The sequence below is a fragment of the Mus caroli genome, chromosome 4, assembly GCF_900094665.2.
Source record: "Mus caroli chromosome 4, CAROLI_EIJ_v1.1, whole genome shotgun sequence".
Taxonomy (NCBI): Eukaryota; Metazoa; Chordata; class Mammalia; order Rodentia; family Muridae; genus Mus; species Mus caroli.
In genome coordinates this window covers 121,554,313-121,578,219 of record NC_034573.1, presented here as the reverse complement: position 1 = coordinate 121,578,219, position 23,907 = coordinate 121,554,313, and the positions used below count along the sequence as shown (strand labels likewise).

The following is a 23,907-nucleotide window of genomic DNA, read 5'->3' as shown; positions in this document are numbered from 1 at the left end:
TCTCCTCACTGACATGTGACCCCCACTTCCACTGCCTCCTCATGGGGTTCCGTGATCGCGGGCACTAACTTCTGCACTAAGGTGAATGGCCGCTTAACCTTATCACGGTGGAAATGGTAGTTTTAGGGTGATTGATATCCTGGGAAAGGTGAACAGATAAGCAGAAAGGCCTGTGGCATCCCACTAATGTTCATTCTTTCGGAATTCTGAAATTAATCACCAGGTGGTGGGACAACTGATTTTTTTTTTCTTCCTAGTTTTCCAAATACTGTTTCTTCTCTGTAAATCCAAAGTGAACATCTGACATTGATTTGAAAGAAGTTAATGAATTCCAAGGAAATGTGTTCCAGGGCTTCTGCTGCTCCATATACGTTTGTACTTAGTGGGGGAAATGTGCCTAGTTTTCTTAATTATAATGTCCAGTCACAAGGACGAATAGAAGTGATTTCTATTTGGCAAATAATTTTATATTCAAATTCTGAAGGTTGGTCTGAAGTGTTTTATATCGCCGGTCATAAACTGTCTGGCGTTATAATTTTCCATTAAGCTTATGAAAGTGGCTGCAGTAATACCTCTTTCATGCCCTTCTCAAGACGTGGCACCTCGTCAGGGCTTTCTGGGAACCGTGTCCTTTGGAGAGAGATTCCAACCTTTGCTTGATTCAAGCTAATGCTTTGATCAGATCAGGGTCAGAAGGTTCAGCTCTCCACTGCCTGCAAGAAGATTTGATTTGGCCAACTCTGTTTCTTTACTGTCCACAGCCTCCTCTGGTAAAGACTCAAACGGTCACCATCTCAGATACTGCCAATGCTGTGAAAAGTGAAATCCCAACCAAAGATGTCCCTATTGTCCACACTGAGACCAAGACCATCACCTATGAAGCTGCCCAGGTAAGACACTGTCTGCTGCTTCGGAGAGGGGTAAGACACAGAGGCCCATAATCGAATCCCCACACTGAGGGTGGAGACAGGTGGTTGGGAGTTCAAGAGCCTCCCTGGGCTAGCCTGAAAGACCTTGAGTGGAAAAAGCAAAAATGAAAAAAGGAGAGGAAACGACATAAACACACATCAGATACCCAACAGTTCTATAACAAAACTCAAACGGGATAGAGAGAATCCAAGGAGCGGGGGAGGCAGCTCAGTGGTAGAACACAGAGCAAAGGGGCAGCAGGGTAGCTCTGGCTCAGCCCTGAAGATCTCTTCAGGCAGTCTGCCCACCACCATGGGCCACTTGATGCTTCATCCTCAGGAAGCTTGGAGCGTGTGCTTTGCAATTTGACACAGCATTGTATCCCCTGAGAGGAGCACCTGCTTGCTAGATAATCCTAAACCAGTCACCAACCTCCCCTCACTGGCTCTGACATGGGACAGGATGACACCCCACTGCAGAATTGCAGGAAGTTTGGGTGAAATGGCTCTGCCGAGCACTGGCATCTCCATGATGTTCCTTCCGTCAGTGTCTGTGTGCTCCTATCTCTCGGTGTGGTCCAGAGTGTGGGGTTTAATTTGGTAAGTGTCAAGTTGCCTCGAGGTTCTGGGTGGAGGGTGATAAAGTAGCATCATTAGAGCAATGGCCTTTTTAAGATGATCCAGAGCTGCGTGATGACTGTATTAAAGTAGGGACAGGCCTGAAGACAAGGTTATGACCAGGGCAGATCATGGGAACGGCAGTGAAGGGAAAGATCTGCCAGTCAATAGAGAGAGAAAAGCTATCACGTAGGCCTTAGCAGTGGAGGTGACTGAAGAAGAAGGAAAAAAAGAAAAAGAAACAAACCAGTGTCCTGATTTGTACGTATGCAGAAAAGAACAACTTACATATGCAAAGGATGTGCATGCTTTAAATTGTCACTGCCTTGGAAGCAACCTAAATGGCCGTCAGTGGTGAGCGTTGGTTAAATAAGTTATGGAGCATCCGACTAAGGAACTTCTGTGCGGCTTCTGCTGTGTGAGTTAGCACTGCGGCCAAACTGTAAAATGAATTGTTTTAATATAAACATATACAGTGAATTAATCCAGCAGCTCTGCTTCTTCACCATGGCCAGGCCCCATTAACCACATAGAGAAGCCATGGTTTCTTTCAAGCTGCACCTCAATACCTGGGTAGTTAACTGATCAACCTTAACCTCCCATGCTAATCCGGCCCCGCCTCTTGATACCTGCTCTTTAATATTGTTCTAGCCTTCTCTGCTTCAGAAGGTTCTTCCCGTGGCATCTTCTCAGACACTCTCTTCCTGGCTCCAATCTGAACTCCTCTCCCCACTGCTGGTGGAAGTTCCCACCCTATTCTCTCTTCTGCCCAGCCATTGGGTGATAAGCATTTATTGACAAGGCAAAGAATAAATAGTAAGAATTGTTAGGGTTGGGGATTTAGCTCAGTGGTACAGTGCTTGCCTAGCAAGCACAAGGCCTTGGGTTCGGTCCTCATCTCTGGAAAAAAAAAAAAAAGTAAGAATTGTTTACACAAACTTGAGCCAGGAAATTCTTGGTATAAGCATTACGATGCTGTGTCTGGATTGAAACAAAGAATAAAGGCAGAGAAGTCAGCATTTGAATAATACAAGGGTAAACTTCACATCATACCTACACCAAACGTGGGAATAATATGATCTTTTGTTCATGGGCAGGAAGGAGGGCAGGTAGCCATGTATGCAATCACTACGTGTGATGTGACCTTGAGGCCGTACATTCTCCCTGGATAGATAATTAAAAACAAAGGGCTGAGGGGCTGGGCTAGTTGGTAATGTGCTTGCTGTACAAGTATGAAGACCTGAGTTCAGATCCCAGCTCCCGTGGAAGAAGCCAGGTGCGGAGCAAGCACCTGTCGCCTCAGTGCTGGTGGGCAGGGGTCAGGACAGTCCCGGGAGCTCAGTGTCCAGCCAAACTGTATAAGTTAATGAGCTCCAGGTTCCGTGAGACATCCCATTTCAAAAATAAGTTAGAAGCTAGGCATGGTGGTGCACACCTTTAATCCCAACACTCGAGAGGCAGAGGCAGGTGGATCTCCATGAGTGAAAACCTGTCTTGAAAACAAACAACAAACAAGTAAGATGGAAACAGTTGAGGAAGACAGCCGTTGCTAACCTCTGGGCTCTGCACACACACACACACACACCTGTTTACTCACTTGCGTGCACATGTGTACACATTTATATACACATTTCTACACACAGACACAAACACTCAATGCATGAGAAAAAGGTGGGAGCCATATATGAGGCTCACCTCTGGTCTTAGCACTTGGGAAACTGAGGCAGGAAGACCATTAATTCAAGGCCATCTTGAGCCTAGTAAAACCAAAACAAAAAATAAAAGACAAGTCAGGTAAAAGAAGGGTGACCCTGAGAATGAGACAGGACCTAAAGGTTGGGCAGTGGTGGTGTACACCCTTAGCCCCAGCACTTGGGAGGCAGAGGCAGGTGGATCTCTTAGTTCAAAGCCAGCCTGGACTACAGAGTGAGTCCCAGAACAGCCAGGGCTGCACAGAGAAACCCTGACTCAAAAAACAAACCAGACCGGAACTGAGCCTGCTCGGAAATGAGAGGGAGGCTCACTGCACACCACTTAAGCTTCATGTTGAAGTTTTAAAACTCAGTAGCACATACATTAAAAATTTGGTGGGGCCAAGCTTGGCAGGACAGACCTAGCTGCTCTTGGGGTCTTAGGATTGTGAGTTCAAGGCCAACCTAGGCAATTGAGTCCCTATCAAGATTCTTTTAAAATGCAGGGTAGTAGGGCTCAGTCAATAGTGGGCTGTCTACTAACCCAGAAGCCTGGGTCCCACTCTCAGAACCTTATAAGACAGGCATCCTGTGGAGAGGTGGAGGACCACACATGTATACTGTCTCTCTGTCTATCCCACCCCCTCTGGCTTTACACACAAACTGTGCTTTCCAAGAACTGTAGACCATGCTCAGGCTCCTTAGTGTTTGGATTTCAGTCCTGGGCAGCGACACAAGCTTAGTGGTGGTATATACCATTTACTGTTTTCTTACAAGTGGGTGTCTCACCCACTCAGCACTGACTGGGGTCCTCGAGTGGGAACCTGCTTCCCAAGCTTACACAGCAAGTGCTTTACCTGCTAAGTCATCTCCTGGGTCTCAAGGCCACAGCCTTTCTCATTTCACTTTGATGGACACCTGAGGTGTATCCAGAGTTGGGTACATGTGACCAGAGCTGCTGGGAGCGTTCACATGCACATCTCCGTAGATGTTTTACTTGAATGAAGTGCCTGGCTTACAGGACAAGTGGAGGTTGACAGGTGACTGTCAGGGAAGTGCTGGTGATGGGGTGAAGGAAAGGAGACCAGTGAGGGAGGACTGGATAGGTGGAAGGTGGCAGCCATGACAGGGCCTCCATCTTCCTCCTCCAGAGACAAGAGGAAGAGATTGCAGGTTGAGCAGCAGTTGGAAACACTCACGGGCTCAGCTCTGTGCTCAGGGTCAGCCTCCCTGGCATGACATTTCATAGCCTTTTGTTTGCTCGGCCTTTTCAAGTCACGGTTCTATACAGCCCTGCTGTCCTGGAACTCACTATATAGACCAGGCTGGCCTCGAACTCACAGAGATCCACCTGCCTCTGCCTCCTGAGTGCTGGGATTAAAGGCCTGCACTACCACTCCTGGCTGATTTATACTCTTCCGAAGCACTTCCACTTCTGTGATTCTTTTGATCTTCACAGTGCTGTGTTTAAGCAGAGCACATGCTACAGCGCCAGCTTCTATAAATGAAAACTGGTGGGCGTGGTAGTGCGTGCCTGAAATCCTAGCACGTGGGAAGTAGAGGCAGGAGGATGGTGGGGAGGTTTTAAGGCCAGCCTCAGCTACAAAGGGAACTTTAGGCCAACCTGAGCTACTTGAGACCTAGAGAGAAAGTGAGGAAACAGAAGCTACAGGATCGTGAGTTCAAGTCCAGCCATGGCTATATAGTTTGAAGCCAGTGTGAACTACTTGGAGCCTGGACCGTGAGATGTTTCCATAGCTGGGTGCTAACTCCAGGGAAACTCAAATTCTAGTCTTCAAACAAATTTCTCACCCATTCTGTGTTATTTAAACACCTATCAGCGTATAGGTCCTTGGACAAATCGACCTCCCTGAAGCCCAGTTTTCCTAACTCCACAGAGAACCAAACAGTACCTCAGGTACCTCAGATGTGAGGCAGCAGTTGCATGGTGTGCTCGACACATAGTAGGAGTGTAAAATATACATGTCGGGTCTGAATCTCCCATAGGTAAATGGTCTCAACAAAAGAAAACACTAGTGGGCCAGCCAGCACTGCACTGGTGTGAAGGGTGGGAACCTGGCCTTTCCCAGGGCTCTGCCCCTTCCTAGTTTTCTCCCCCACCCCCCCCTCCACGGTACCTCAGAGATGTGTTTGTCCAGATGAAAGGTGGCCCTGCTCATAAGTGAAATAAAGCCAGTCATGGTGTTCCACACCTGTGGCCTCGGTTATTCAGGAACTGAGGCAGGAGAGTCACAGGAGCCTGGGGAGTCGAGGCTAGCTTGGCGATTTACATAAAGAGGAGGAGCGGGTGATTTACTGTTGTCTGGTGCGGTGCCCATCATGGAAATAGTGTCCGTTCTCTGTCGTGTGGTACCTTTATGGAGATAGTGTCCACATCTGTTCTCTGACACTAGGGCCCAGGGTTTCTGGTCTGCTAACTAGCAAGCACAAACCTTAGGGAAGCTCTGTCTTCCTCCAGTTTTCTTCTGTCCTGGCCACGGAGGTTGGCTCCACTGCCCACATGCCTGCTGATAACAGTTGTCCCTGGCCCTGCCACCATGTCTCTAGCTTCCTGCTAACGTCATTCCTTAGCTAATCATGACTAGCAGCCTTAGTCCTTGCTTGAGCCCATGTTTTGAGTCCTGGCATTTAAAATACTTATGCCCTTCCCAACAAGGAAGAACCCTCACAGTGAGAGTAGCCAGAGCCTGCCATGCATGTGCTCTGCTTTCTCATGGCTGCTGCTGATGCTTCAGGGGCTCTTTGTGAACTGCAGCATGTTGCCCCTGTGTAGCTGGAGTCACCCTTGAAGCTGCCACACTCCTGCCTCTTTCAGACCTACTCCAGTTATTGACCTAGTGCTGAGGCTCTCGTACTTATCAACATGTTTGGGGAGCAGGGCACTCTGCAGCCCTGGCTATCCTAGAATTTATAGTTCATACTAGCCTCAGACTCAGAGCTCTGCTTGCCTCTGCCTCCCAAGTGCTGGAATCAAATGTGCGTGCCAGCACATCTGACTTTATTCAACTTGTTTACTTGTTTGTTTGTTTGTTTCAAGACAGAGTCTCACTAGACAGCTCTGGCTGTCGTAGGATATTGGAATTGGAGTTACAGATGGTTATGAGCTGTCATGTAGGTGCTAGGGAGGAGAACCCTATCAAACCTAGGTCCTCTGGAAAAACAGCCAGTGCTCTTAGACACTAAGCTATCTCTCCAGCCCCGTTCATCCAGCTTTTTTAGCCAAAATCTTGTTCCCAGGAGATTGGATCTGCTTATCAAGCGAGAGGGCACTGAAAAGGGATTAGATTTTTGAAGCAGAATACAGCTGACGAGCCATTTTGACCCTGGGGGTTTGACCCTGAGGCCTCTTGAGGGACCTGATGAACCTGTCCTTTATTCTGCAGACTGAGGACAGCAATGGGGACTTAGACCCTGGAGTCTTGCTGACAGCCCAGACCATCACATCCGAGACCACAAGTAGTACAACCACGACACAGATTACCAAGGTAAAGGAGCGTCCATCGGCCTGCTGAGCTTGGTGCCCTACCCTACAGGGAGCCTACAGAAGCAAAGGCTCTCAGCTCTGTCCCCAGTGCACTGTTACTCAGTGTCCAAGTTGGAAAGATGCCTTCCCAGGATACACTGGGAAAGCCGCATAGTCATTGTCATTTCATTACACATCTGTCCAGCTTGCTGTGGAGGAAGTTGGAATTCAGCTCTAGACGGGGTATCATCTGGTGGGAGGCTGTGGGTTTTGTCCCCAACATGCAGTCACATACACACGCACACAGTTTAAGGACAAGGATTGTTGATATGATACAATCATACTTTCTGAGCTAGAAGCCAGGTCTGGGATCTGATGAATCAGTTTGTGTGTTGTCCTGAGGCCACAGGAACTGTCCTTCGGAGCTGCAACTCTGAAATCACTGGACCGCTTTACAGGAAACAGTGGGGACAAAATGCCAAAACTTGGAACTATCCTTAGACAATCAGGCAGCCCAGCTTTGCCGTAGCACTAGAGGAAATATCTCCCCAGCCCCCACTCTGAGACATCTCACTCTGTAGCCAAGGCTGACCTAGAAATCACAAGTATTACCTTAGGCTAAGAAGTGCTGGGATTATAGGTGTGTACCACCACTCCTGGCCTGCAATCTGTTATAGGTAAGAAGTTTAGGAAAAAAGAAAAAAACAAACAAAATTTGGCCCAGCTTTGTTATAAATAGGAGGTCCCTGTTTGAAGCTGTGTCCCCATCCTAGAAACAATCAAGTAAAAATACAAGGACAGCATGGCATGCCCCTGCCTCTTGCTGGGTGTCTGTAGTTTTGAGAAAAAGAGAAAAGCAAGTAAATAACTAATTGTGTCCCTTTGTTCTTGTACTATAGAGTCTCATGGACTGAGGTCGGGGAGCGGGGCACTCCTTTCAGCAGGTTGTACCCTGTGCTAAGATATGGAAAAAGGCTGTCCTGGCCAGTGCCAGTACAGTGGTGCTCAGCCTGGGCTATATTCTCAGATAACAAACAAACAAAACATTTTGGACAGGAGCTTTTAGAACCGTCTAGGCTGCCTTGCTTTTCCTTCCTGCTGTGCGTGGCTCTCACTGGGTGTTTTCCTTTGGTTACAGACTGTAAAAGGTGGGATTTCTGAGACCCGGATCGAGAAGAGAATTGTGATCACAGGAGATGCCGATATCGACCATGATCAGGTGGGAATGTGGTGGAGGCCTTGTGGGCACAGTTGCCTTAGCTCTGAGGAGGGAAACAGGCGAGCTCAAAATATGGAAGCCGAGGGGCGGGGCTTCTGGTGGGGCAGATAGGCACGGGTGACTGAGGCAGGAAGTTCACCACAGCCAGCCTGAGCTACACACTGAGACCCTGTCTCAAATAACAAGAAGTGTGTGTGTGTGTGTGTGTGTTGTTGTTGTTGTGTTGTTCAGAGGTGCTGGTGGCACAGAGGCAAGGGGAGGTGCTATCCCCTGCTGCAGAGTGCTGTCATAGCTGAACTAGTTGCAGGGGGCGAGAGCAGAAGGTGGATAGGACACCAGGAAAAGTAGAACTCATTCTATGTCCTGGATCCGTCTCCAGCTTGCTGTGTGACCTTGGGTAGATCACTTTACATCTGATTGTCTCCTCTCTAAAGAAGAGAAGCTCGATCCAGATAATTCCTGGGCCTTCTGGGTGCTAACGTTCTATGTTTTTATGTTAATTAGGTGCTAATTGTGTGCTACAGGCAATTAGAAAATAATAAGGTCAGAATTAATGTTCCCAGCTCTCTGCTGGGGGCTGCTAGAACAGTGAAGCTGCAGAGAGGGGGTGGAAGAGGCTGTGGAGGGGGTAGGCCTGCCAGAGCCTCTGCTGATGTACCTAAGAACAGGAGGCGGCTGGAGGGCTGAACTAACTCACTGCTGTGGACACTGCTCAAGGTCCCAGAAGCAAAGTTGGAGGCCCAAATTGGGGCTTTGGGGCCCATGTGCTGAGCTAGGTGGGTCCTTACTATCAGCCACAACCTGTAGTTTGAACTCTGCTGTGTGTTGTCTGTCTCTCACAAGAGCTGTGGGAAGAAGGTATTTAGAGCAGACAGGCCTGAACCCTATCTCTGCCCCTGATATGTACGATGCTCTTTTGAGTGACTCTGAGCAGCGACTTTATTCTGTAAAATGAAGATCAGCATGGGTCAGAGTCAGTGTAATGACACTCAGTGTAATGATGGCTCAGAGACAGCTCAAGGGCCCCTTGTCTCTTCTAGGAAGGACAGCTGACTTGCCGGCTTTCCTAGAAGGAGGCGGGGCCTCCAGAGGGAGGGCTTGAGCTGGGCCTAGAGAGTGGCAGCTGGGTCAGGGAAGAAGAGCAGGGGCCAGCAGAGACAGCGGTTTTGTGGAAATCTAGATGCCAGGTATTGTCTCCCTCTGGTCCTGGCTGGGGATTGTTCTTAGGAACCATCAGACAGACAGCTCTAACAGGCTCAGACTGGCACCCTGGGACCTAATGGACTATGTGGCAAAGAAGAGGCTTAAATTCAAAAACTCGGTTGTCCTCCCAGCTAAGAAGCAACTTGGCATCTGTGTGGCCTGCAGCTCCTTGTTTGTAGAGTGGAACACAGCACAAGCCTGACTCCCTCTGTTGTGAAGATTCCCTAAATGAATGTGCTTAGGCCAGTACCTAGCACGCCATAGGTCAGCCTGCCTGTGTCTTCCTAACTTCCTTCCACTGGTGCCAAGACACCTCTTCCTTTTTAAAACCTGTGCTTCCCTGCCTTCCCGACCTGACTACCCCGTTCCTGAGTTGAACGGTTTGTGCTCTAGATTTCACATGTGAACAGATCTTCTCCCTCCTGAGGTTGCCCGCTTTTCTGAAGAAAACCTCTGCCCTTCCCTGCCTCTGTGGTCTGAGTCCATAGGTTAGACTAGGACAAGACAAGGCATTGGTCCCCTTGGGCTGTGCTGTGTGCTGCCCCAGGCTCCCTTCATCAGCCGGGTTGCTCTTTGCCTGATGAGCTCTGCCTCTTGTCACAGGTCCTTGTACAAGCCATCAAGGAAGCCAAGGAGCAGCATCCAGACATGTCAGTGACCAAGGTGGTCGTCCACCAGGAGACAGAGATCTCTGAGGAGTGAGCTCAGGTAGGGTGTTCCTTCAGAGATGGGAAGTGCTGCCATCTCAGCCGGAGAGAGTTCTAAGGAACTCTGGACATTTGGGAGCTCCTGCCCCCGAGAGATGTCTGTACTGGGACTCAGGAAAGCAAAGGCATAGGCTGTTGTTAACTGTGTGGCTCCAACCAGAACAGCCGGGTGGTGTGTATCCTTCTGCCTTGGTGTTGCTTGCAGCCCTGAGGAGGAGGAGGAGCAAGAGGAGGAGGAGGCAGCATCTAAATGTGGTGGGTCTGGACTCTCCCCGCCTCTGGAGTCCCCTGCTGCCCTTGACTTGATATTGTGCCCTTGGCAACTCTAGGAGCTGCAGGCCAGAACCAAGCAGGCTGGAGAACAGAGCTGAGGGGAGCGGGGCCAGGGTCTAGAAGAACTCATGGGGGGTTGGGAAGTGTGGAGCTCTGGGGGCCAGGCCAGAGAGCTGGGACACAGGGACAAATGCATGTCTAAAGGAAACAGGGCTGGGCGCCCAGTGCAGCTCCCCATTGCCACAACGCAACCAGGAGAGCCTTCTTTGCAAGGAGGTTCAAACATGTGTTTTTTCTTCACCCAGGGACTGCCCTGCCCCACCCCCACCTGTCCCCATCCAAGAGAAGCCAGCATGTGATAAAGAAACCAGCCTGCAGCAGACTTCACACTCTGAAGACTGCTCCACACCACAGAAAACCAACTTCATTTTCTATTCAGAATTTATACCAAGAGACTCTTGTAGACGCCGCGGATGTCCTCTATATTGTGATACAGAAACTGTCAACTTTTCGCTCTGTGAACTGTTTTTAAGACACTTTGATGTTTTTATGGGGTGGTTGGTAACCTCTCAACCTAGCCTCTCCTCACTCATTTTCAACGCTGACCCTGACAGGATCCACAGACTTCTCCAGGACCTTCCAGAGACCCTGCCAGCTGTTAGAGGACAGAGCCAGCTCAGTGGGACCTCCTGCTCCTCCCCCGGCTTCGTGCCCCCTGGATGACACAAAAACTTCATACACCAGTGACTGTCGGGCAGGACAAGCGCCCTGGTCACAGACCCCAGAAACATGACCTCCCACTGCAGGGTGTTTGAGGCCGAGCCCTCCGCTGAGTATGTGACGTCACCCCCTCTGTTTGGAGCTTCTTTAGGTCAAAGAAATCAATTGCTTTCCATAGAGCTGATACTGTGAACATTCGAACGCATCTGTGGCCTTCGCCTCCCCAGCTGCCCTGTCCCTCCTTGGAAACAGCAGCTTCACTGAGTGCTCCCCAGCTTCCATCTCAGGAGACCAGAACTCATGGAAAAATTAGGCACTTTTGGCTAAAAGTGCGAATGGAACATTTTTAGTTGTAGTCTGGGGAAGAAAAGTTAATGAGGTTTTAAAAATCAGGTCTTGTCGTGTGGGGAGCTTGCACCCCCAGGGGAGAGGCACCTTTACCTCAGTGGATCCTGTTAAGGAGTGCTTCCAGCCTCAGCCTGGGCCCCTCCCACCTGGCATGGTAAGGGACTCTCAGGGAAGAGGTGCATTCTCAGACCTCTGCCACAGGCCTGAGGACGCCCGCCCACTGGGAGCTGGGGCATTTCCATCTCCTGGTGGCCATCCCTGGTCAGGGTGTGAGTGAGCTCTGCTACTCCCCACTCAGTGCCTGAGGAGCCTGTCAGGTTTTGAGAGCTTGATTTTAGGGTGGGTTTTGGATTTAGTTTCCTTTTTCCTTTTTTAAATACTGGTTTTAAAAGGGGAGCCTGACGCCCCCAAGTGAGAATTTGGGGATCTCCCCAACCCCCGACCCCACAAACAGGGCCTCTGTAATCCTCCAGCTAACTTCCTACAAACATCTGCCTGGAAGATTAGTAGAATCCTAATTCTAGGCTGGAATGAGCTTCATGAGGCTTGACAGAGGGTCACTGACAGCCGTGGCTGGGGGCTGAAGGGGAGTAAAGAAGAGCAAAGTCGGAAGCCAAGGCAGCCTCTGGCCTCCCCTGCTGAATGCTCTATACAAATTCAGCAACTTTGGTTTTGAGTGTGCAGTTTTCTTTTAGTGATACTGTTACCAGTGGCAGTTGGCTTTACAGAGGGGGAGCCCAGGTGGGAGAGGAATGGGCTTGGGTTCCATTCTCAGAAGTGAATTGCAGACTGGAACTGAGCCAGAGAAGGCTGGGCTGTAGGGGTTGGATTAGCATGGACTCAAGCTACCACCAGCTCTGAAAAGGAGCAGGAGCCTGCCCACTGGTCATCGTGCCATCCCTATCAGGACCTCAGACCTGGGTACCTGAACTCTGTCCCTCTGCTGCCGCCTCTGTCTGGAAATTGGACCAGAATTCTGATGTCCCTCCAGCCTCCTCCCCCTCCTCTGCTGGCTCTGGCAACAGATCCTGGGATATGGTAATTGTTTGGATTTTCTTTCTTTCTGCAGTTGTGTGTGAAGAACAGGCTCTGTCCAGGTAGAAGGATTGAGGGGCGGGGGGAAGGGAGTCCCATCTCCAGGGTCAGAGACTTGGCAGGACTTTCCCCAAAGTGACTCAGGCACACCACAGTAACAGTCCCAACTGCAGTTTTATTTTTACTTCAGAAGTAGATTTCCTTCAAACCACATGAGATCTCTGCCACCCACCCACAATCAAGCCCTATATTCCCAAGGAGGCTGACTCCTGGGGCCCTCCCCCCAGGCCAGCAGTGTATTCCGGGGATGTATTCTGGGGTCTGAGGGCCCTGGCCCATTCTGAGAAATGGAGCTGTAGCTATGGCCTAGCCAGCACCCCCCAATGCTCGCTCATGGGAAATATCAGCCCTAGGCTGGTTGTTTTTACAAATCTCTCTCAGATATATTATTTTCATGACAAAAATGAAGGAGCTTTGTAAATTTTTTAAAAATTATGAATCGTATCAAGTAGTTGTTTACATTTGACAAAATAGGAACTATGCCGGCAGAGTCCAACCGAAAACCCCATAGGTGAGATAGGCAGTAACTGGGCCTGCTGTCTGCGCCTTTCATAGTGACAGATGTGGCTGTAGTGTTAGGTGTTTGGTCTTGCTTCTTGTATGGCATTTTTCAATAAACTTTAAAAAAAAAAAAAAAAAAAGGCCTGACTGTGAGGATTGATCCACTTTTAAAGTTCTCTTCTAACAAAAGCATGGGAAAATTAATTTAATACCTGGGAAGGGAAGCTGCCGCCGCTGCCGCCGTGTGCAGTGAGCTACCCACACTGGCTAGGGTGCAGTGGGAAGGAAGTGCTGAGAACTGGAGGGTGCCTCTGCCAGCTGGGGGAGGCTTTGCACACAGGCCAGACAGACCTGTCTCCAGGGGAGCAGTCCGATCCCAGGGTCAGGGCTTTGGCAGTAGTTAGCCCTGCCGGGACAGAGCTGCTTGACTGAAGGAAGAACAGACCTGAGGTGGTGGCAGTTAGAGTTGCGGTCACTGCCCCAAACAGCTGCAGAGGGTCTCATATCACCTCATCGCCCACCTTCCCCCGGTGGTCCCATTTCCACCAGGACTACCAACTTAGAGGGAGCCTGTCCCAGCCTGGGACATCCCAACCTACCACTGTTGTTTGCCAAGGAACCCCGTGCATCTCACGATGCTCTTGGCCTACCCTACAGCCCTTCAGGTGCCGGTCCTGGGCTAAGGCCACATGGGCTGAAGAAATTCCTGAGGCTGAATCATGCTGGTGTCCACATTAACACATGCCCCTGGAGCTCATTCAGTGCAGCTGGCACTGCTACACATGCAGGTCAGGAGCCTTAGCGGCTGCTGCCACCACAATATCCATCCTAGCCTCGGAGGTGACTGGAGCAGCTATTGGGCACTGGACTTCTGGTGTCCCGGTCCCATGGTCCACACTGGTAGCCTCACAGCAGGTTATACCTTGCACCTCAGACCCGGGCCCCCAAATCTCCGCCTAATTTGGCATAGCCCCCCAAACTGAGTCGGTCAAGCCGTGGCCAGCTTCGGTGGGCACAGTCCCGAGTTGCTGGCGCCCCCAGAAGAAGCTCCCCTAGGCCCAGGTCCAGAGACTTGGAGTGCTCGATGCAGGAACCAGAGGGCTGCACCGTGATGATCACGTGTCCAGTCTGAGTCCGAGGACCCCAGGGTGGTGGCAGCCCCGGGCCCTTCAACGGGTAGCTGTGGAGCAGGGCAGGCAGCCCCGATCGAGGGTTGGCAGGTTCAGAGCGCAGGCTGCGCACCGACGGGACGGGCGAGGGGCCCCTCCTCGGGGCCAGGTCCCAAGTCTCGGGTTCTGCGACGGCGCCCGGGGACCCATGCGCAGGACTGGGCAGCAGCGCGTCCCAGCCTGGGCCGTCGGGCGGCCGCAGCGCCTGAGCCCTCAGCATGCCCCGGCGGAGACGCCGGGTCTCCAGGTCGCGGTTCTCGTAGAGCAATGTGTTGGCACAGATGAACACGAACAGGCCGACGCCCATGATTACCGGTCCCAGCAGCCGCAGGCGCTCGTGCGGCCCGTGCGCGCGGCCGGTCCTCGGGGCGTGGGTGTGGGAAGCGCGGCCCGGCCAGTAGCCCGCCACGGCGATGCCCATGCCCACCAGCACCACGAGCGCGCCCAGCGCCGCGAACGCCCCCGACGGCGAACGCAGCCGCAGCCGAGCCCGCACCCGCAGCGGCTCTGGCGGGGAGCGCGGCCGCCTCCGCCGGCCCAAGCGGCGGCCCAGGCGCGAGACGCGGCCCTCGGGGCTCCTGCGCGCGCCGCCATCTCCGGGGCTCCCGGCCGTCATCGCGCGGTCGTCCGGGCGCTCTGCGGGGAAGAGCAGAGAGGCAGACACTGACCCGACGGGCCGGGCTCCGGGGGAGGGATGCGCGGGGCCGCCTCGGCCGGCCGGCCGCTTGGAGATCCCTGGCGGCCACCCCCGGATTTTCCCGGGGCCGCAAGGCAGGGAGCCGCCCCCGCTCGGGTTTTCCGCAGCGGAGCTGGGAGCCAGCGTTGGCCGGGCCCGCGGGCGGTGCGCAGGGAGGGGGCTGCGGGGCTCGGGTGCAGCCGGGGCTGCGGGGCTCCTGCAGCCTGCGCGCGCTCCGCTCGCCCGCCCGCCCGCCCGCGCGGGCCCCCCTTGCGATCGCGGCCCGGGTAAGTACCTCCCGAGCTCGACCCCACCCCCCGCACGTGGCCGCCCCGAAGTAACCAGGGGAGGGGGTACTCGGATCGCCCGGGGCTGCGGGGCTCGCGCGCGCGCGCCCCACCTCCCCCTTACTGCGCTTTACATACCGCAGCGAGGGCCGGCGGAGGTGTCTCTGACTCCGGCTTCTCCTTGCTCGCCCCCTCCTTGCAGACTTCCTCAGCCAGCACTGGAGCTGCAGCAGGAGAGACTTGAGCTAGACTCTGGGAAAAACTGCTCTGGCCGACACCAGCCAGTCAGAGCAGAGGAAGCAACGGCGGACTTTGTCCAGGATTCTTCTCCACTCCTCCAGAAGAGGCCTCCCCCTCCCCCCACAGCCGGGCTAGAGCCGGGGCTGGAGGCAGGGGACTGCCAGTGCTGGACGCAGGTCCTCGCCGGACGGACTCTCCTCCTGGATCGCTCGCCGGCCCAGGCAAGGCTGTTCCCAGATTGCGGTGTTTCCGATTCGGGCTCCCGGGGATGAATCATCCCCCTTTCCCGCCGCCTGGCCTCTTTTCCAGCCTCCTCCGCCCGAGGCCTCCGTGGGCCGCGTCCGGGCCAGAACAGCACCGCCCCGGGGTCGGGGCCGCACGCTGGAGCCGCTCCAGGAGGCCTTGTGCCCTGGTCCCGGCGCCGGGAGGCCGCGGGCAGCGGGGTCCGGGCGTCCGGTCTCGGTCCCCGGTGTCCCGGAGAGAAGCGGCAGCGGCGCCCGTCCCGGGCCTAGCACGGAGCGACCCCGGCCCGAGGCCCTGCAGACCCGGCCCGGACCCCCGCACCCCCGCTGCGCCCCGGGCCGGCTTCAGGAAGGGCGCGGGATGGCTGAGCCCCGCCCCGGACCCCCGCGACCCGCCTCCGCCCGCGCCCTCGACGGAGAGGCGCCCGGCCGGGCCCCGCCGACGGCCCCGCTCGCTCCGCCGGGCGCGCGGCCAGTTTCCATGATGTGGACTCGGCCCGGGAGCCCCCGCCTGGGATTGATTAGCCCGCGGCCCGTGCTAATGAGAGCCGGCTGCGCGCGCGGCCCTCGCCCCTCTGGCCCCAGAGACCGGCATCCCCCGGCCGCAGAGCCTCCCAAGTCGATCTGGAGAAGGCGCCCCTGCCCCACAGACGCTGAGCCCTCCGGTTCCCTCTGCTCTCGAGGGCTGACGCCTGAGGCATCTGCTTATGTTGACTTCCTACTCACTCGCCCGCCAGGCGGGCCGGTGTGTGTGGATCCCCTGTCTTGCAGGTGTCCCTCCCACAACTGAGACCACAAGCCCAGTGCACAAGCTTCACTCTCAGCTGCCTGGGCCTCCTGACCGGTCCCTGAACCCAAACCTCCACTGGAGAGGTCCACACTCACCTCCAGAGCACACTTAAGCCCCAGCTCTCCTCTTCATCTAGAACCAGCCGGTTCTTTCCTGTAGCCACTGTCCTCTTCGGGGCAACTCCATCTCTTAGAGTCCCTGCAGTCTGCCCGCCGCCTGTCCCTGCCAACTGGTCTGCAAACGTCACAGAGCACCGTCCCAATGTGCATCTGCCCCTTGCTGAAAACCCTCTATGGCTCCCTGGTGCTGTCCGAATGGTTTCAGAACCGGTGTGGTTTGAGCATGCTCCAGACCTTCTCACCTGGCCCGTGTGGCTGAAGCTGCCTAGGTCCCCAGTCCCTCTGAGCTCTGGCCCCCAAGGCTTATCCAGTTTCTGACTTTTCTCTCAGGAACACGGATTCCCCTTTGCACCTCGTGCTCCTCTAGAGCCCTGGGCCAGGTCTTCCCTCCCGTGCCCCCTCTGCACACAGCTGAGCTGACAATGCTCTTGGGGATTGCCCTTTTCCCGGGGAGGGGGGTGGGGGGGGGAGCTGGCCGGCATTGAGGTCTGAGGCCCAAGGCTGGTTCTGACTTGCTCCTTTCTGGAGCCTTGTGCTCGAGGGAACGTGTGCCCTAGCTGGCCCTCCATGCTAGAGAGACATATATATGTGAGGCCTGTGACTCCTCCATTCCCCTCCTCTCCTCCACCCTGGTCCCTGGAGGAGGAAGGAAGGAGACGGTGGGAGAGGAGAGCACACCTAAGCTCACAGGGGCTCAGTTTCCCTATCTTTATAAGAACAAATAGCACCACAGTGTGTTCTCAGAGCTGAAATGCTCGCACACATGTTGAACACCTGGAGCAAAGTGCTCGCCATCAGCCTGCCTGTCCTCTGACTACTGCCTCAGGCATTGGGCTGAGCTGTGAGGGGGTGGTGACCACTGATCCCTTTCCCAGATAGAACCCTGGCTCTGGTTCTCTCTGAGAGCTCAGAGAAAGTGTAACAAGCAGGAAGATAGGAAACCAGGATGGGGAGGCAGGCCTCCCTTCCCACAGGCCTCCCCTGCAGAGGGACCTCCCAGGCTGGGGGCTGGGGGTGGGGATTCATCCTGTCTCTGCAGATGTGTGGCTGGCCAGAGGCCTCTGGCTTGTGACAGTGATAATCCCCAGGCAGTCTGGACCTGATTTGATTCTGCCCTGGCCTCTGTGTGACCTAGACACCCGCTTTCCCTTCTGAACTGGGAGGAGCCTGAATGGATGGGGGTAGAAGCCAGAAAAGTGACACCATCACCCTGAGGCCATCCTGGAGAAGGGTGCACACACACACACACACACACACACACACACACACACACACACACACACGAAGAAAACCAGAAGACAAGCAGGCACAGTACCATGTGCAGGGTCTGGAATCCTCATCTTCTCTTTAAACCAGGAGGGCGTGTGCAGCCTGAGCCATCTCTAGCTGGCGGCAGTGTGCTCTGTACACCCCTGTCCCTAGTGACTTTAACCCAGAGGTGTATCAGCTCGGTCAGCTAAGACTTTAGAGTTGTCCAAAGGACAGAGTGTGGTTCTGCGCCATCCTAGCAGAATGGTAGAGCGGGACTGGGAGCAGTTGAGTGAGCCCTGTTTCACAAGATGAACCCAGACTCCCAAACCCCAGCTCTATTTCCTGAAGGCTGAGTCCCAGAGAGGAGGAGTCCCTTGCCCCAGGTGGCCCTGCCAGTACCTGGCAATGTTGGGATTCAGGCCTCTGAACTAATCCTACCCACCAAGAGCTCAGGTCCTTAGAAGGTAGTGGCTGTAGCTCGCTGAATCCATGCTTGCTCTGGAAGTTCTACTCTGGGTGATGCTGGGCTCTTTCTAGGTGTCCTTGGGCTGCTGACAGGAAAATTAATGTGGACTCTGTGACTCTCTAGAGCCTAGAACGGAGAAGGCAGAACTTGCTGACCCTGGAGCCCCTGAGGGAACAAGGCCCTTGTGACAATAGAGCCGTCTCCCCAAGCCGTACTTGGATGGAAGTTGATTAGGCTCCTCTCTCTGGTCTACCCAGTTCTTTGTAGTCTGTGAGGTGGGCTTTCACCCATATCGGTGTAGAACCAGCTTTTGTGGCAGGTGTACCCAGCCTTGCCCTGCTCACATCTATGCCTGCTCGTGAACAAAATAAGAAGACAGTATATTTTTTTAAAGATTTATTTATTACATGTGAGTACACTGTAGCTGTCTTCAGACACCCCAGAAGAGGGGGTCAGATCTCATTACGGATGGTTGTGAGCCACCATGTGGTTGCTGGGAATTGAACTCAGGACCTTGGGAAGTCAGTCAGTGCTCTTAAGGAATGAGCCATCTCTCCAGCCCCAAGAAGACAGTATTAACCACTTAAAGGACCTTGGGACTTCCCATAGTCCCTCCCACTAAAGAAAAGGCCAGTCCTTTTCCTTAGCTACTTCTCTGCTCTCTTACAGGTCTGCCCTGGGGTAGCAGACCTGTCCACTTAAAGGCTGTGGAGGCAGCAGGTGCCCTAGGGAAGTCCCAGCTAGTTCCTCTGAAGACTTGAGGAAGCCTGGTGGAGCCCTGGAAGTGTCCAGAAATCTCAGCGGCAGTCATTTTAGCTCCATCCTACCTCCTAAAAGTTCCAACTAGGCCTTATCAGAGCAAACATCTTCTCCTGGTCCAGTCAACTGGAACAGGACAGGGCAAACCAGGAAGTCCAAAGGAGCCAGGGCTGGGAGGAGTTTTTCAAAACCCTGGGAGGGAGTGGAGGGTCCCACAAAGGACTTGAGCTGCTGATCTGCCAAGGCCTTGGAGCAGGGCTGCTGGCTGGAAATGTGGTTTTCCTCTCCACAACAGGTGTGGCCCTGTGCCCATCATCCCCACCCTACTCCTCCTGAGCACTTTCAGCTGATAGGGCATAGCAGGAACCCCCCACCCACCCAAGAGAAGAGTGGGGGAATATCTGCCCGTTTGCCTCCCTGCGCAGTAAGGTTGGGAAATGGCATCGCGGTGTGCAGAATGACCTTGGAGGGGAGTAGGGTGGCAGGTCATCCACCCACCCTGGTGTAGTCGCTCCTACCACAGACAGAGTATATCTCTGTCTGATGGGTCTGTGGTGATTTCCACTGGCCCAGAGGACAGAGGTCCACTCATAAGTCCTCATCTTTGTGTTTTGTGCTGGAAAAAGCAAGGTAGAACCTTTAGCTGTTGGGGTCCCTGGGGTGGCTGTAGGCTTGTCGCTCCACCACCCCTAGGTGGTGGCACTTGCCTTGCCCTTGTGGTTAAAGATGTTTGCTCTCCCTTGTCTCCAGGAGCCTGACCCCAGAGAATGAGGAGATGGGGACCCCAGAGCACAGCCAAGATTTCGCGGGAAGCTGGGAAATGGGGCTATGAGACAACTAGGAGTCCGCCACAGACACCACAGGAATGTGGCAACTCCTTTAGTGACAAACTACACTGCCAATGAGGCTCATAGGCTCCAGACCCTGTAGGAGGTTCCCAGCTAAGGGAGAAATGGAGCATGTGTGGGGCGCCCCCTGGCGGTCGGGCCGCAGCCATGCCCGAGTGTGCCCGCTGGCCTCACTAGTGCCCACCTGTCCTCGATCCTCAGGAACACCTGCCCTCCGGCCTCACGTGTGAACTCCCTGCAAACCACCCTGCTCCCCTGGGGAGGTCAGAGCAGATGTCCATCCCAGCCCCTGCCACGTGCAGCTTACGTTGGGCTCTGTAGTGCTCTTAGCAGCCCTTGCTCCCCCAGGCCCTCTTGGTCAAAGTGTGCAAAATCACCCCATAACGACAGAGCTACGCTCCATTCTGTACTGTGTGGGTACTGCCCTGGTCGGCTTGCATGGATGCAGCCCTAGGTTGAGCATCCAGCAGGCCTGTAGAGGAGCGCCCCTTCATCAGACAGAGTATATCTCTGTCTGATGGGTCTGTGGTGACTTCCACCGGCCCAGAGGACAGAGGTCCACTCATAAGTCCTCATCTTTGTGCAGCTAGCTTCCTAGTGAGGCTCTGCGTCCACAGTCACACCATTCAGTTGACAGGGCAAGGCTGCAGGCCGCAGGGGGACCTCCACAGTTGTCATGACCCTCAGTCGTGAGATGGGACTGGCGGCCTCCAGCGTGGGATGCCTCTCCACTCTGCTCCAAGCCCGATCCTGCAGGTGCGGGGTGGGGGGTGGTGGTGGGGGTGGGTTAATGGGAGAGGGGAGGTGTCAGCGTCTGAACCTCAAGGCTGTGAGCATCCAGAGGCCTCTCTACACAGAGCTAGCAGACAACCATGGCCCAGAGCATTTAAGTAACTTAGGAGGATCATCCAGCAGCAGTAGTCTCAAACCCTTCCTGGGAAAATGCAGTCAGCATATCGCACATCACCTTCCCAGGGCCTCACCCCTGCATGCACCTAACATTTAGGCATCTCAGATCAATCGCCTCCACCATACTCCCCGACAAATCACTACAGGGGAAAGGAAAGACTGTTCTCCCGGGCGTGGGGTGGGGTGGGGGCGTCTAAGTCCTAGAGGATTCTCCCTAGAGCCTCATCTGGATGGTTCAAAACTCCCCTACCTATATATGTATATATGTTTCCGCGCTATTGGCTCCAAGCCGAATTCCTGGTTTAGAAGAATCACCCATGATGCCCCAGGACGGTTTTTTCTTTTTCTTTTTTCAAACATCTTCAGTCATTCCTTTCCTGCCAAGAGATGCTGGAGGGCCGAAGATGAATCAAGTCAGTGAAAGTTCCACGGTCAAGGTGGATGGTAGGTTCCTGGCTCGCCCCCACCTCGCCCTACCTTTCCCCACCCACCCCTGTAGCCTGCGCAGCAGATCGGGAGGGAGGGATTGCTGCGCTCGGCTGCGGCTGCGGAATGGTGCCTGGATTTACGAGCCCGCCGCGTGGTGGGGCTTGGCTGGCCTCCCTCCCCAAGTCGGTTATAAATAACGCCAGTGTAAAGGCCTTTGTACTGGGCACTTTTCTTTACCCTCTCGGGATTAATGTCTGGGAGGGGACGACTGCCCAGCTTCTGCCACATCCGATCTCCCTCTTGCCCCGGGGTGGTTCCTAATTCCCTCCAGCAGCAGTTCACACTCCGGTCCGCAGCCCTAGCCCATAACCGGTGGTACCGGGCCCAACGCAGTACCGTCGTTGTGATTTGCGTTTCTTTAGGAGCAACCCAGAGATTGTTGGTGGACAAGAAGCACTGGGGTTGCCTAGGAAGTAAGGACTAAAGATAAATGTATTCTCTTAATAAAGAAAAGAACTGTGATTCTAATGGGGTCCCCTGAAGTTCTCAGTTGCCTTGGAGGTTCCTTTCTCGAGATACCCTCCACGAGTGCAGAACCTCGCCTTCTAACTCCTTAAGTCATCGTGAGGCAAAGCCAAGAACACAGCGACCAGGCAGAGAAAGGCCAGACCCTCTCAAAGTGTCAGCTCCGCCTGAGCCCCAACGCACAAACCCTGGTTCTACTAAGATGTTTTGTTTTAAGACAACTCAGTTCTGAGGATCTCTATGTGTGGAGCTAGGAGTGCCCTGGTTTCTGCATCGAGGAGGCTTCTGGACCTAGCGTTTCTCCAGCCCCTCCCTCCCAGACTGTGACCTCCAGCTTTGCAGAAGCAGAGTTCTGGACTCCCAGCAACATCGCTTCGGTCTCCAGGGTTACCCTTCTGAGGGATGACTTTTTTTTTTTTTTTTTTCCTGAAGTTGAGGGAACCAGAGCCCTTTCCAGCTCCTATGAGGCTAGCTGACATGCTGGATAAAACAGAAGTCCTAGAGGCTGGAGTTGAAGCTGAGGGAGGGATAGATTTGCCTAGTCTGCACTGAGCTCTAGGTTGGAAAGTCCTGCCAGTCGGCTGCAGTCTGTCTGTCTCTCACGCACCACACACACACACACACACACACACACACACACACGGTGCCACAGAACCTCTTCCCACTTAAAACTCAGCTTCATTGGAGACAGAGCATCCCCACGGAGGCTCACAACTGTCTGTAACTCTACTCCCAAGGGATCCGACACCCCCTCCTGACTTCTTTGGACACTAGGCACACACATAAATAGAACTTTTGTTTGTTTGTTTGTTTGTTTGTTTGTTTAAATCAGCTTCATCAGGGTAGCAACACTGTTTGTCAGTGCCTCCGATGGTGGTAATAAAGTGGATCTTTTCTGGGTGTCATGTGTAAATTCCCCACATTAATTTTTTTCCTTCTCCTTCTCTTCCCTGTGCCCTCAGTGTGGTGGAGAGGCTGTGGCTGACTAACCACGCAACGCTGCCAGCTCTGCTCAGTAAATATTTTAGGCTTTGAGGACTTTCCAGCCTCGCTCTGCTGCCTCAGGCAAGCTCCAAACAGGCAGGCGTGGCTGGGCCCAGAGTGGACCTGACAGGACTTGGTATGGCTTTACCCAACCATTTGAAGCTGCTGAAACACTTCTGAGCTCGCAGGCCACCCGGCAGTGGGGAAGCAGGCTCCTTCGGCCATGGGTTACGGCTTCCCAACCCCTAATCTCAGACTACAGACTGTCAAAGTGGGTAGACTGTGCCTTTCCCTCGGCTGTGACAAAATGCCCACAGACGCAATTTAGGGCAGGGCTTGTTTTGTTCCCAATTTAAGGGTGTGGTCTATCAGGGCCAGAGTGTGAGGCAGCTGGCTATGCAGTGTCTGTCAGGCAGAAAGCAGTGAGAGAGAGATGAACCTGGGGCTCAGCTCTCTTTCCCTGTTTCCTTCATTCCTAGACACACACCCCCCATGGCGCCTCCCGACCACATACTAGTGGAGCACTTCTCTCTCCAGGAACTTTTCTGAAAACGCCTTCTGACCCTCACCCTCACCCAAAGGTGCATTTCTATGCGGTTATCAATCTAAGTGACAAGAGCCAGACATGGTGGCTCACACCTGTAATCCCAGCTTTCAGAGGGCTGAACCAGGAAGTTGTCATGGGTTAGAGGTCATCTGGGCTATATAGTGAGTACCAGGGCAGCTTGGGCTACAGAATGTGAACCTATTAATAAATAAGTAAATAGTTTTGAAAGCCAGGCTTGATGGTGTACACCACACCTTAAATCCAAGAACTCAAGAAGAAAGGCAGGTGGATCTCTGTGGGTTCCAGGTCAGCCAGGGCCACATGGTGAGACCCAGTCTCAAAACAAGAGGAAACAGTTCTGAGGCTAGGAGAGGGAACGCTCCATCCATCAGCTGGTTTGCACCTGGCATAGCTGGTTTACACCTGGCACAGCTGGTTTGCCCCTGACACAGCTGGTTTGCACCTGTTTTACAGCCTAGCTGTGTTGAGGTTACGGTTACCTACCTCCAACACCCGGGGAGAGCCCTCAGTAGTTCATCTCTGTTCCTAGCTGGAGTCAACCACTGTTGCCCAGCACTGTCTCCTGAACCAAACAACTGCCATCTTGGGACATTCAGCTGTGTCCCCTTACAAACAAACAAACAAACAAGCCTCCCAGCTGTGCTATGTTTGTTGATGGACCTCGTCGCTGCAGGGTAAAGACTTTCCAGGTATTGCCTGTTGGAGAGGAGTACCACGCTCCTGTAAGTAGCTCCTTACCTGTGATCTTTAATGAAGCGCAATAAACTCACTGGCTCGGTCAGCTTCGGTGGAGTCAGGCCTCAGTTTGTCTCTGGGACCTTGGGAGAAGGGTAGACGTTGCTTCTCTCCCCCGGGGAAGAGTTTTTTTTTTTTTTTTT

The 23,907-nt window shown here is 53.7% G+C and overlaps 2 protein-coding genes and 1 long non-coding RNA gene across 14 annotated transcripts in view; 2 read left to right on the top strand and 1 right to left on the bottom strand.

Annotated features, from left to right (window-relative positions):
* Epb41 (erythrocyte membrane protein band 4.1) overlaps nt 1-12,907 on the top strand; it is a 149,300-nt gene extending 136,393 nt beyond the window's left edge. For 11 of the 12 annotated variants that reach the window (XM_029476056.1, XM_029476060.1, XM_029476057.1 and 8 more), the window contains 5 exons: nt 762-890; nt 6,622-6,723; nt 7,840-7,920; nt 9,727-9,831; nt 10,409-11,007. In XM_029476056.1, the coding sequence (XP_029331916.1) occupies nt 762-890; nt 6,622-6,723; nt 7,840-7,920; nt 9,727-9,825 (411 nt within the window). In that variant the 3' untranslated portion in view covers nt 9,826-9,831; nt 10,409-11,007. Of the gene's footprint in view, nt 1-761; nt 891-6,621; nt 6,724-7,839; nt 7,921-9,726; nt 9,832-10,408 lie in introns of all 12 variants that reach the window. The other variant, XM_021159827.2, reaches the window with a different exon arrangement.
* Nucleotides 12,362-16,323, bottom strand: Tmem200b (transmembrane protein 200B). Its single transcript, XM_021159828.2, has 3 exons — nt 16,267-16,323; nt 15,038-15,123; nt 12,362-14,572 (listed from the first exon to the last, which is right to left on the bottom strand). Exon 3 carries the CDS (start codon nt 14,550-14,552, stop codon nt 13,698-13,700), a length of 855 nt encoding a protein of 284 aa, XP_021015487.1. The 5' UTR covers nt 14,553-14,572; nt 15,038-15,123; nt 16,267-16,323; the 3' UTR covers nt 12,362-13,697.
* Nucleotides 16,163-23,813, top strand: LOC110292111. Its single transcript, XR_002377656.2, has 3 exons — nt 16,163-16,559; nt 20,890-20,967; nt 22,440-23,813. It is a non-coding gene; the product is annotated as an uncharacterized LOC110292111 (long non-coding RNA).
* The last annotated feature ends 94 nt before the right edge of the window (nt 23,814-23,907 follow it).

Bases quoted from the DNA above. Each gene is read 5' to 3' on its own strand.
- Tmem200b (XM_021159828.2), bottom strand. From the start codon at position 14,552: ATGACGGCCGGGAGCCCCGGAGATGGCGGCGCGCGCAGGAGCCCCGAG.